A 13,389-nucleotide genomic window follows, 5' to 3' on the forward strand; every position below is an offset into this window, starting at 1 on the left:
AATAGCATCTGATTTTTCTCAAAAATATTAATTGTACTCATTCCTCTTACATAGCTCCAAAAAAAATTATGTCATTTTTAAAATTACGCATCTGCAACTTGTTCATAAAATAAAAATACCTTTTCATTCAGGTTTGGTTTTATTTGTAACTTAACTTTGAAACCCTCAGATTTTTCCAACATTGCAAGTATATGGAAGAGTTTCAAGGAATATAAAAAATCAAGGCTTATGAAATATGCAAATCCTAAGACTTTAGTAAGAAAGAAATATGCAAGTCATAAGACTTTTCTATTTAAAAATGTAAACACCATGAGGGAATAATAACTACTAATACCTAGTACAAACAGACAATCACTATTTGTTAGTCCTCTGTAAGATATCAAATATTTCTACAGTTATCAAATAAAAATGCCAAATGTCTTTTTTAAAAAGACAATCAATGGGCCAGGCGCCGTGGCTCATGCCTGTAATCCTAGCAATCTGGGAAGCCAAGGTAAGTGGACTGCCTGAGTCCACGAGTTCAAGTCCAGCCTGAACAAAAAAGCAAGACCTTGTCTTTACTAAAAACAGAAAAACTGGCAAAAGGATCGCTTTAGCCCGAGTTGGAGGTTCCCATGAGCTATGACGCCACAGCACTCTATCCAGGGTTTAAGACTCTGTCTCCAAAAAATAGAAAATCAATGGAACAAATCAATGGAACTCATACTCTACCTTCCCATCCCTCTTCTCAATAATCAACAGAAACAAAGATGTAAAAGACATAACAATACATTCACAGTCATGATTTAAAATGTCCTATGAATATTCTCTTGCTAAGAAGAAAATACTGTACTTAAAAATACTTACTTTCAGCACTGGACAAAGTACAGGGATTACAGTCAATCAAAGCTAACTGAAAATGCTGCAGGAGGGAAAGTGAAAATATTAATGCACTAAATTTAATTGCATAAAATGAACTGTTCCATGTTACCCTTTTTAGGTCTATCATAAAATAATGAAATTATGGTATACTACTAAAATGTACGACTCAATCAAGTAAATTAAAATAAAGTTACTCCCATGAAATAGTTAAGAATAAAGGATATGGTAAGGAATTAACATTATATATTTTTATTTATATTACATAAAAAGTTTTGGACATGTGTCTCAATTAAATAAAATATTATAGTATAGAAATGTTTAAATTAAGCATGTGCTTCAATTAATTATTTTCAAATCTGGAAAATTCAGTACTTTTAAGAATAATACTGATTATCGTACAATGAGACTTTAACCTTCAAAACCAAATTATATAATAATTTTGTGAGAATTAATATGAAAAATAAAACATAGCTGCTTTTTTGATTTTTCAATATTAGCATCCTTTAAGACATTTCAAACCTGTAACTCTTCATATATGCATGAACACAAAATTCATGAGCCAAATTCATGTGAAAAACAGTTATTCTTTGAAAATTCAGGTAATTCATGTGAACTGTGTAAAGTTATTTATGAAATATCATTAATAATACATAGCTCTACCTCTAATTATATCATATTGCCTAAAAATAATACAAACCAACTTTTAACTCCTTTTAATTATAAACAAATAGTTATTACTAAAACAGAATATCTGATGCCTATAATTTGTGAACATTTAACAGAAGACAACAGGCAGTGGAATTCTTTTAACTTAAAAAATGATTAGGTATCTTTTAGATTTTCTACAAATGATCTTCAAATCATTTCCACAATGTTCAATTTTCAGAGCCTCCATTAATTTTCAAGAATGATAACAATCAACTATGATGCCATTAAACAAAGGACAAACTACTTTTAAAATAACTTACAAAAAAAATCTTACTTACAATGCAAGTATTTTAAATTGTGCTACAGACATATATATATTTTTTAAGCTTTATCACTTTATTGTAAAAATATTGACGATGATTTTTTCATATCATCAAATATCCAGTCAGGTTTAAATTTCCTCAGTCACTTCATAAGTGTCCTTTTAGAATTGATGTGTTTGAATCAGAACCAAACAACTAGACTCCAACATTGCCTTTTTTTTTTTTAGGCAGGGTGTCACTCTGGAGTATAGTGATGTGATCACAGGTCAGACTGGAATAGTGGTGTGATCACAGCTCACTGTAAGTGTGAACTTTTAGGCTCAAGCAATCTTCTTGCTTCAGCCTCCTGAGTAGCTGGGAATATAGACACATGACCCCAAGCCTGGCTCTTTTTCTTTTTTAATTGTTGGGGATTCATTGAGGGTACAATAAGCCCAGGTTACACTGATGGCATTTGTTAGGTAAAGTCCCCCTTGCGTGCTAGATATATTGATATTTAAAGTTTAAAATGATAATTAATAGCTATACCCCAAACAGCATCTTCTTTGAAAAAAGAAATATATTCGATAAGGTTTAAGAACTAAGTTTCGATATAGAACCAATCTGGGAATCACTGAGAACCAACTGTCTTTAATCAATTAGAACCCTCAATTAACAAAGAACAAAATTACTGTCTGCTAATTAAAATTATAATCAAAGAATAATTTACAGTGTCATGATATGAACACCATAAGCTGCACACATAAGCATCTTATGTACATTCAGAATAAATATTTAAGACAGCCTTTCAACAAATAGAGCTTGGAAACCCAAATATCCATCTGGAAATAATGAAGCTAGCCCTTCATCCTACAACACAGGCAAAAGTTAACACAAAATGGAACCAGAGACATAAACTTAAAACTATAAAATTCTTAGAAGAAAACATCTTTAAGACATTAATCTGGCAAAGATTTCTTGGATAACATCAGAGACAGACAATGAAATAAAGATTAAGCTTAATTAAACTTAAAAACTTGCATGAATTAAATAACACAATCAAAAAACTCACAATATGGGCGGCGCCTGTGGCTCAGTTGGTAAGGCGCCGGCCCCATATACCGAGGGTGGCGGGTTCAAACCCGGACCCGACTGAACTGCAACCAAAAAATAGCTGGGCGTTGTGGTGGGCGCCTGTAGTCCCAGCTACTCGGGAGGCTGAGGCAAGAAAATCACTTAAGCCCAGGAGTTGGAGGTTGCTGTGAGCTGTGTGATGCCACGGCACTCTACCGAGGGCCATAAAGTGAGACTCTGTCTCTACAAAAAAAAAAAAAAAAACTCACAATATGAGAAAAAATGTTTTAAAACATAGATCTGATAGGAGATTAAAATCCAAAATATTTAAATAATAAAACAGCAAGAAAATACAATTCAAAAATAAAGCCTCCCAGGGTGGTACCTGTGGCTCAAGGAGTAGGGCACCAGTCCCATATGCCGAACGTGGCAGGTTCAAACCCAGCCCCAGCCAATAATAATAATAATAATAATAATAATAATAAAGCATCCCTTCAAAGAGGAAATAGGAGTGGCTAATAAATATACGAAAAGGTGCTCACAAATTATTAACCATTAGCGAAAAATCAAAGCACAATGAGATAGCAATGAACTTCACTAGAATGGTTAATATGAAAAAACACACAAGCAAATACAAATGGAAAGTGACAAGAACTGGCAAAGAGATGAAGAAACTGAATCTCATGCATTGCTAGTGGGAATGTTAAATGGTCCAGCCCGTGTCCCTAAAGTCTGTAAGTTCTTGGAAAGTTAATAAACTATATTGTTCTGCAATTACCCTCAAGTATATTTTTAAAATATAAATATACCAAAACTAAACACATGGACTCACCAATATCTACAGCAGCATTATTCAAAATAACCAAAGTGAGGGCGGCGCCTGTGGCTCAAGGAGTAGGGCACCGGTCCCGTATGCCAGAGGTGGTGGGTTCAAACCCAGCCCCGGCCAAAAACCAAAAAAAAATTGTTAAGCACATTCTAGGGGTGGCACCTGTGGCTCAAAGGAGTAGGGCGCCGGCCCCATATGCCGCAGGTGGCGGGTTCAAACCCAGCCCCCAGCCAAAAAACCTGCCAAAAAATAATAATAATACATAAATGGTAAAGCAAAATAACCAAAGTGAAACATCTCAAATGTTCAACAGATTATTCAATTAACAAACTATTACTAAGGCACAAAAATAAACAGAATTTCAATACATGCTACAACATGGATGAACAATAAAACATTCTATTAAGTGAAATAAGTCAGACATAAAAAGATAAATAATGTATGATTTCACTGATATAAAACAGGTAAATTCTAGAGCCTGAAAGTAGGACAGTAGTTCCCAGAACTTTAGGGGAAAGAAAATGAGAAATTATTGTTAAATAGAGATTTTTTGTATGGGATGATGAAAAAATTTTGAAAATGGACAGAGGGAATGGACTTAAGTGATTCTCTTGGCTCAGCCTCCCAAGTAGCTAGGATTACAAGCGCCACCACAACACCCAGCTGTTTTTTTGGTTGTAGTTGTCATTGTTATTTGGCAGGCCTGGGCTGCATTCAAAACCACCAGCTCTGGGGTATGTAGTTGGCACCTTAGCCGCTTGACTAGAGGCACAGAGCCAGAAAACTTTGATTTAATCAAGTCTCGTTTATTTATGTTGTCTCCACCATCTTTCAAATAGGGCTTACCTTTATGTATTCTAATGCATGTGTTATCTGAAAGGTAGGCAGTGTTACATACCCAGAGACAAGGGTAATGAAATGCAGAGGTTTAGGCCAGGTTAGGCAGGGCCATCAGGTTAGGCAGGGCCATCAGGTTAGGCAGGGCCATCTGTGCCAAGGGCAGTTGAAAGCCTCTTTTCTGAGGGGCAGTACAGGATAGATGAAGTCCAGTGATGTTGAAGGATTCTGGTGTGCTGGGGTCTTACTGGTGTAAAGTTTTGGTGTCTGTGAGCCCAAGATAGGCCCTTCGTATTCTTTTGTTCTAAGAGGCGGGTGAGGAGGATTTGTGGGGAGCCATATTAAGTCCTTAATTGTCTGCTTTGGGAGAATTAGCTGGTTGAAGTTGAGAGTTTGAGGGTTACCATTGTCCCATCTTTTATAACAAAACCATGCTATTGTTTTGGTTACTATAGTCTTGGGTTTGTAGTGTAATTTCATGTCTGGTAGGATGATTCCTTCAGATTTGTTTTTCCTTAAGATTTTTTTGCTATTGGAGGTCTTTTTTTTTTGCAGTTTTTGGCCGGGGCTGCATTTGAACCCACCACCTCCGGCATATGGGGCCAGGACCCTACTCCGTTGAGCCACAGGCACCACCTGCTATTGGAGGTCTTTTTTTGGCCTCAAAGGAAGCATAGGATTATTTTTTGCAAACTGGAACATGCTATTTTATTACTTTTTTATTTTTTAGTACTACTATTTTAGTAAAACCTAAGGAAAAAAAGAGATGTATATAATGCATACTACCCACCAAAGTTTAACCTGTCTTTATGAAAAAATCTATAAAATGAAACCCATCAGAAGCAGTAAAAATTCTGAACCCTACAGGGAAGTTATACTAAGTCCAAAAAATATGAAATGTTAAACATCTTCAAACAGCAAACATTTTTAAAATATTCATTTCAAAACGTGCAGAAAATACACTATAACTAAATACTTGGAGAAAATTAAAATAGCCATACATATAAAACCTCACAAAAGTCATCATTAAGTCACTCAAAGGAATGAAAATGGATACAACATGCTTTCATTTCTTTTTTTTTTTTTTTTTGTAGAGACAGAGTCTCACTGTACCGCCCTCGGCGTCACACGGCTCACAGCAACCTCTTAACTCTTGGGCTTACGCGATTCTCTTGCCTCAGCCTCCCGAGCAGCTGGGACTACAGGCGCCCGCCACAATGCCTGGCTATTTTTTGGTTGCAGTTTGGCTGGGGCTGGGTTTGAACCCGCCACCCTCGGCATATGGGGCTGGCGCCCTACTCACTGAGCCACAGGCGCCGCCCCATGCTTTCATTTCTAATATTTAATGTTTAATGTAGAATCATCTAACACTGAAAGTAAGTCAATAAACATTAGAAGAGTACTATTACTGAAATAAAATACCAATCACATCATGTTTCTAAGGACTGAAATAGTTACATGAATAATCCATTACTTCAAAATAAAATTCTGTATCCCTAGCTCTAGCAATTTTTCTAAAGAAAATTCTGTATTTCTGGCAAGATGCTGACAACTTCAGTCCTGTCCAAATTTTGTTGTCAAGAAGTAAACTTCAGATTGCTGTATATCCCACTCCTTAAGAGTGGAAGGCTCGAGCAGCACCAGTAGCTCAGTGGGTAGGGCTCTGGCCACATACACCAAGGCTGGTGGGTTCGAACCCAGGCTGGGCCAGCTAAAACAACGACAACTACAACAACAAATAGCTGGGTATTGTGGCAGGTGCCTGTAGTCCTAGCTACTTGAGAGGCTGAGGCAAGAGAATTGCTTAAGCCTAAGACTAGGGCAAGACCAGCTTAAGACTCTGTCTCAAAAAAAAAAAAAAAAGACTAAAAATTTATTGTATCACAGTTTTCTTTTGTCTACCTAGCAAACATCAATTTATTCTCTTAAAATATCTCAGCCTAGGACTCAAACATATATTTCAAAGTCCTTCCTGAAGTTCTGCAGGGACCAACAGCCCTTGTTTTCCCAACAGTAGTCCATACCCTTCTGATCAAAATATTTTTGTAAAAGTATTTTTGCAAAGTATCAAACATAGGAATAACCCACTAAAATCTGATTTTAATTTTAAAAGCAATGTTTATATAACTTTTTCTCTATTAATACTAATTGAAAACATCCTTGTTCAACATCATAGCATTTGTCCTTAATATTCTGTGAAAGCAACATTTACTTATAGATGAATGTTTATGTGCGAATGGATACAAACATAATCCATTATAAATAATATATAAGCTGGCCATCAAGTTCATGTGCAATTTAAAACAGTGTGCAATTCTAAGTTGCATACAAACTTTATGGCCACCCTGTCTACACAAATATGTAAACTATTAAAAGTGAAGAATACTTAACAATATATGTGTGTTATATATAATATATATTATGTGTGTTACATATAAGATATAATGTATTATACTGAGCATAGCCTATATCAATTAAAGAAGAATTACTGAAGCCCAAAGATACTGCATCTAAATAAAAATGGAGGCACTAAAAACAAAGTTATAAAGTAATACTTGAGATGATTCAGAACACAACAATCCCCCTTAGTCCTTCAGAGATACATTCCAAAAACCCCATTGGATGTATTAAACCATAGATAGTACCAAACTCTATTTTTTTTTATCTGTTAACAGAGAGGCAGCTATTAAGTTTGTAAATAAAGGGCAGGTAATGTATATATTGTGAATATGCTGGACAAACAGGTAACCCAAGAACAGACCAAGAAACTATGACATTTCACCATGCTAGTCAGAGGATCAGGAAATTTAAAACATATAAACTATTAATTTCTAGAATTTTCCATTTAATATTTTTGATTGACCAGGGGTAACTAAAACCCTGGAAAGCAAGACTACAGGTAAGAGAGAACTAATGCATGCTTATTTGCTTTATAAATGTTTTAGAATTTCCTTTAACAAAGCCAGGTGGAATGGTGTGCACCTATAGTTCCAGTTCCTTCAGAGGCTAAGGAGAAAGGTAACTTGAGGCCAGGAGTTCGAGCCTGCGGTGTGGTATGACTACATTAATACCTATTACATTACAGTCAGAGCAATAAATTAAAAAACACTCATATCTAAACAAACAATTCCTTCAATTAAAAACATTTTTTTAAAAAAAAAATCTTCCATTCTTGGCATGGCACCCATAGCTCATGGGTTAGGAAACCTGCCCTATGCACCTGGGTTGGTGGGTTTGAACTAGGCCTAGCCTGCTAAACAAACAAAATAGCCAAGCACTGTGGCAGGTGCTTGAGCCCAAGAGTTTGAGACAGCTGTGAGCTGTAACACTACAGCACTCTACCAAGGATGACATAGTAAGACTCTGTCCCAAACAAAACAAAACAAATTTCCATTCTTATTTAGGATCAAAGGAATATCATTCACAACGTATACCTTGAGCCTGGTAACTCTGCCATGCAAATAAAGTCTTCAAATTTTAGCATATTCACTGAAAAGAAAACTGAGTGCCTACTAAGGTTATACACTATGCACATAAAAATAAACACTAGTGAGAGGCTCAGCACGCATAGAGCTTGGTGCTGTGGTTATGGCACTGGCCACATACAACAAGGGTTGCGGGTTCGAACCCAGCCCAGGCCTGCCAAATAACAATGACAACTGCAAAAATAAAATAGCTGGGCATTGTGGTGGGTGCCCAGAGAACCAGCTACTTGGGAGACTGACGCAGGAAAATAGCTTAAGCTCAAGAGTTGGAGGTTGCTATGTGCTGTGATGCCACAGCACTCTACCAAGGGCAACATAGTGAGACTCTGTCTCAAAAAAAAAAAGAAGAAGAAAACAGAAGCCCTAGTGAGTGACAAGCATTAAAGTAAATACAGTCGAATCTCCACTGGTGACCACCTCTCTACACTTCTTAAGTTGACCTAATTTTCATAAACCAGACATGCACCATGTTTTTAACAGTGTTAGTAGTCAACTTACAGAGGTTCTACTACAATTATACAAAAAAATCATTACTATTGTGACAAGAATTTCAAATGAAAGCACAGTATGCAAGGCATAGGTCTAATCTAGCAGAGGATGCCTCCTTGAGAAAGTGTTATTAACATAGGATCTGAATGGGTGACTTCGAGTTGTTATAGAAAGAGTTAGGTGTTTAGAAAAGTATTTCATAGGCCCAGCATGGTTGCTTATACCTGTAATCCTAACATTCTTGGAGGCCAAGGTGGACAGATAACCTGAACTTATGAGTTCGAGACCAGCCTGAGCCAAAGCGAGATCCCATCTCTAAAAATAGCTGGGCATTGTGGCAGACACCTCTAGTCTCAGCTACTTTGAAGTCTGAAGCAGGAGGATCACTTGAGGTCAAGAGTTTGTGGTTGCTGTGAGCTATGACTCCACAACACTCTATCCAGGGCAACAAAATGAGACACCATCTCTAAATAAATAAATAAATGAATAGCATTCCAAAGTGACAAGCATCTGTTAAGGACTTAAAAAGTACAATATCATGAAGCAGATTATGCTAAGTTTTATATGTCTTTTATATTTTGAATATAATCCTAAGAGTGATAGAAAGCTGTCTAAGTGTTTAGGAAGGACAGCAATAATCTGAGACCCATTTTTAAATGATCTTTCTTTGTCAAATGACATTTGCACTGTCCTCAGTATTACTATTTCTCTTCTCCTTCCAACAAATAAGAAGACTAAACTCCTTAGACTTGGCACCCATAGCACAATAGTTTCAGCGCTGGCCACATACAACAATGTTGGAGGGTTCGAACCCAATCCAGGCCGGCTAAACAACAATGACAACCACAACAAAAAAATAGCTGGGCATTATAGTGGGTATCTGTAGTCCCAGCTACTTCGGAGGCTGAGGCAAGAGAATTGCTTAAGCCCTAAGACCAAGAGTACGAGCTGTGATGCGACAGCACTCTACCCAGGGCAACAGCTTGAGACTCTGTCTCAAAAAGTAATAATAATAAGTAAGTAGTTTAAGTGCAGAACCTGGATGGAAATTCATGGGCAGCCATTGTAATTGAATTACTAATTTATGAAATAGAAGGGTTCTTCAAATTTCTAAAATTGCTGCGGTTAGCTAGCTGTGTTGTAAATAACTGACCTTTCGTCATGAATAAGATACCGTGAATGAAATACCATATTTAATAAAATACTTCTTTAAAGTATTTTTAAATTACTTTTTTTGTTTTATTTCATTAGACCCATAGAATTGTATATAGAAACTTTCAGCAATTTTGAAATATACAGTACATTATTGTTAAGAATGGTCACCAAGCTGACCGGTAGAGTTATAAAACTTACTCCTCTTGTCTTACAGAAATGTACCTTTTGATCAACATCTTCCTGCCCACGCTTACCAGCCCCCACCCCAGCCTCTGGTAACCACCATTCTATCTCTACATCTTTGAATTCAGCTTTTTAAGATTCCACATATAATACAACATTTCTCTTTCTGTGTCTGGCTTATTACATTTCACCTAATGTCGTCTATGTTCACCCATGTTGTCACAATTGACAGAATTTTCTTCTTTTTAAGGCTGTATAGTATTCCATTGTATATATAAACCACACTTCCTTTATTCATTTATCCACTGATGGACTTTTAGATTGCTTCCATATATCAAATATTATGAATAATGCAGTGAACAAGGGAATGAAGATATCTCTTAAACATACCAATTTCAACTCCTTTGGCTATATAACCAGAAATGGGGTTGTTTGATCATATGATAATTTTTGAGGAACCTCCATTCTGTTTTCCATAATGGCAACACTCATCTACATTTTTATCAACAGCATGCCAGGACTCCTTTTCCTTCACACTCTTAGCTTTCATCTTTTTGATAATAGCCATTGTAACATCTATCAGGCAATATTGTATCACCGATAATTAGAGATGTTGAGCATTTTTTCCTATATCTACCTTTGAGAAACATCTGTTCAGGTCTTTGCCCATTTTTTAACCATGTTATTTTTCTCTTGCCATTGAATTGTCTGAGTTACTAACATACTTTGGATATTTGCCCCCTTATTTAGATGTGTGGTTTGCAGATATATTTTCTAGTCTATGATTGATCCCTTTAGTCTGTTAATTTCCCTTTATTGGGCAGAAACTTTTTAGTTTGATACAATCCCTTTTGTCTATTTTTGCTTTGTTACCTGCGCTTTCGTGACATAAAATTATTCCTCAGACCAAAACAAACAGAAAAATGCCAAAAAATGTGTACACATTTTAAGAATGGGAAAAACTGTATTAAGTTATAATATTCAATGTATACCAATAACATTTGTTATTGTGTACATTGTATTTTGTATCTCTTATAATTGGAAGAGTGGAAAATGACTTGAGTATTCCAATTTTAATACTTTTTACCTTTCTTAAAATGTGCATACTTTTTCTGGCATCCCCTGTATATTTATGGAGTATAAGGCTTTGATACACGTATACATTATATAATGATCAAATCATAGTTTTTAGCATATCCTTCCCTTGAACATTTCTTGATGTTAAGGATAATCAGGATCTTTTTTCCTAGTTATTATGAAATATAATGTTTTTATTATAGTCACTCTACTATGCGGTGGAGTACTAGAATTTATTCTTCCTATCTGTAATTTTGTACCTATTAACCAACTTTTCCCCTTTATCTCCTCCCCCTGCTGTCAAGAGTGTACAAGGGTTCCCTTTTCTATATATCCAGTCACAATTTGGTATTATTTTGTCTTTTTCATAGTTGCTATTTAATAATTATAGTTAGGTGGTATAGCATTGTGGTTTTCATTTGCTTTTTTCTGTTAAGTGATGTATTTTTCACATATCTGGAGGCTTTTTGTATTTCTTTTGAAAAATACTAATTCAATCCTTTTGCCTTTTAAAAATTAGATGCATTGCTCCCTGGCTGCCCGAGGATCACCCGCCATCATGAGCAACACAGTAACTGTCCAGACCAGGAAGTTCATGACTAAGAGACTACTTCAGAGGAAACAAATGGTCATTGATGTCCTTCACCCTGGAAAGACAACAGTACCAAAGACAGAAATTAGAAAAAAACTAGCCAAAATGTACACCACCACACCTGTTGTCATCTTCATATTTGGATTCAGAACTCACTTTGGTGGTGGGAAGACAACGGGCTTTGGCATGATTTATGACTCTTTGGTTGTACAAAGAAAAATGAACTCAAACATAGACTTGCAAGGCATGGCCTGTATGAAAAGAAAAAGATGTCAAGAAAGCAGCGAAAGGAACAGAACGAAGAAAGTCAGGGGAACTGCAAAGGCTAATGCTGGCAAAAAGGCAAAGGAGCAAAGACTCTACAGTGATGTTATCAGCAGCCATTGTATAGATTCTTCACAAGAGGATTAATAAAGACTTTTCATGTGTCTGAGAAAAAAAATATTAGATGCATTACCTAAAGGCACTTACATGGCAAGATCCAGTGTTTAAGGGATCTGAGGAGTTACATCTTTTCTTTTTGAGACAGTCTCACTATGTGGCCCTTGGTAGAGTGCTATAATGTCACAGCTCATGGCAACCTCCAACTCATGGGCTTAAGTGATTCTCTTGCCTTGCCAAGTAGCTTTGACTACAGGCACCTGCCACAATACCTGGATATTTTTTGGTTACCATTGGCATTATTGTTTTAGCAGGTCTGGAACAGGCTCGAACACAGTGTACGTGGCTGGCACCCCACTCAACTGAGCTACAGGCACCAGCTCATACCTTGCACTTTTAAGTTTTTATTTTATTATTATTATTTTGTTATTAAATCATAGCTGTGTATAATAATGCAATCATGAGGTACAATATGCTGGTTTCATATATATAGTTTGAAATATTTTCATCGAACTGGTTAACATAGCCTTCATGGCATCTTAATTATTGTGTTCGGACTTTTACATTCTACATTTAGTACATTGTACCTGTACCCTTCGAAGATGCACCGAAGGTGTCACTAATTACCCTCTTTCCACCCATTCTTCCCTCGCCTGCCTCTCTACTCTTATTCTTGTGCTGAGATTGGGTTATAGCTTTCGTATGAAAGCTATAAATTAGTTTCATATTAGGGCTGAGTACATTGGGTACTTTTTCTTCCATTCTTGAGATACCTTGCTAAGAAGAATATTTTCCAGCTCCATCCATGTAAACATGACAGAGGTAAAGTCTCCATCTTTCTTTATGGCTACATAGTATTCTATAGTGTACATATACCACAATTTATTAATCGACTCATGAGTCGATGGGCACTTGGGCTTTTTCAATGACTTAGCAATTATGAATTGGGCTGCAATAAACATTCTGATACAAATATCTTTGTTATAATGTGATTTTTGGTCTTCTGGATATATACACAGTAGAGGGAATAACAGGACAGAATGGCAGGTCTATTTTGAGATCTCTAAGTGTTCTCCAAACATCTGTCCAATAGGAACGTATTAGTTTGCATTCCAACGAACAATGTAGAAGTGTTCCCTTTTCTCCACATCCACACCAACATCTCTGGTTTGGGGATTTTGTGATGTGGGGTAATCTTACTGAAGTTAGATGGTATCTCAAAGTAGTTTTGATTTTCATTTCTCTGATGATTAAGGGTATGAGCATTTTTTCATGTGTCTGTAGGCCATGCACCTATCTTCTTCAGAGAAGTTTCTCTTTAAGTCCCTTGCCCACCCTGAGATGGGATCACTTGTTCTTTTCTTGCTAATACGTTTCAGTTCTCTGTGGATTCTGGTTATTAAACCTTTGTCGGAGACATATCCTGCAAATATCTTCTCCCATTCTGAGGGCTGTTTGCTTGCTTTATTTACTGTG

The 13,389-nt window shown here is 36.3% G+C and overlaps 1 protein-coding gene across 4 annotated transcripts in view; it reads right to left on the reverse strand.

Moving 5' to 3' along the window:
* LOC128578987 (histone demethylase UTY) overlaps window positions 1–13,389 on the reverse strand; it is a 224,939-nt gene that overhangs the window by 118,068 nt on the left and 93,482 nt on the right. For all 4 annotated transcript variants that reach the window (XM_053581315.1, XM_053581314.1, XM_053581313.1 and 1 more), the window contains exon 7: window positions 847–901. In XM_053581315.1, the coding sequence (XP_053437290.1) occupies window positions 847–901 (55 nt within the window). The remainder of the gene's footprint in view (window positions 1–846; window positions 902–13,389) is intronic.

This window comes from Nycticebus coucang, chromosome Y (genome assembly GCF_027406575.1).
Source record: "Nycticebus coucang isolate mNycCou1 chromosome Y, mNycCou1.pri, whole genome shotgun sequence".
NCBI classification, from domain to species: Eukaryota; Metazoa; Chordata; class Mammalia; order Primates; family Lorisidae; genus Nycticebus; species Nycticebus coucang.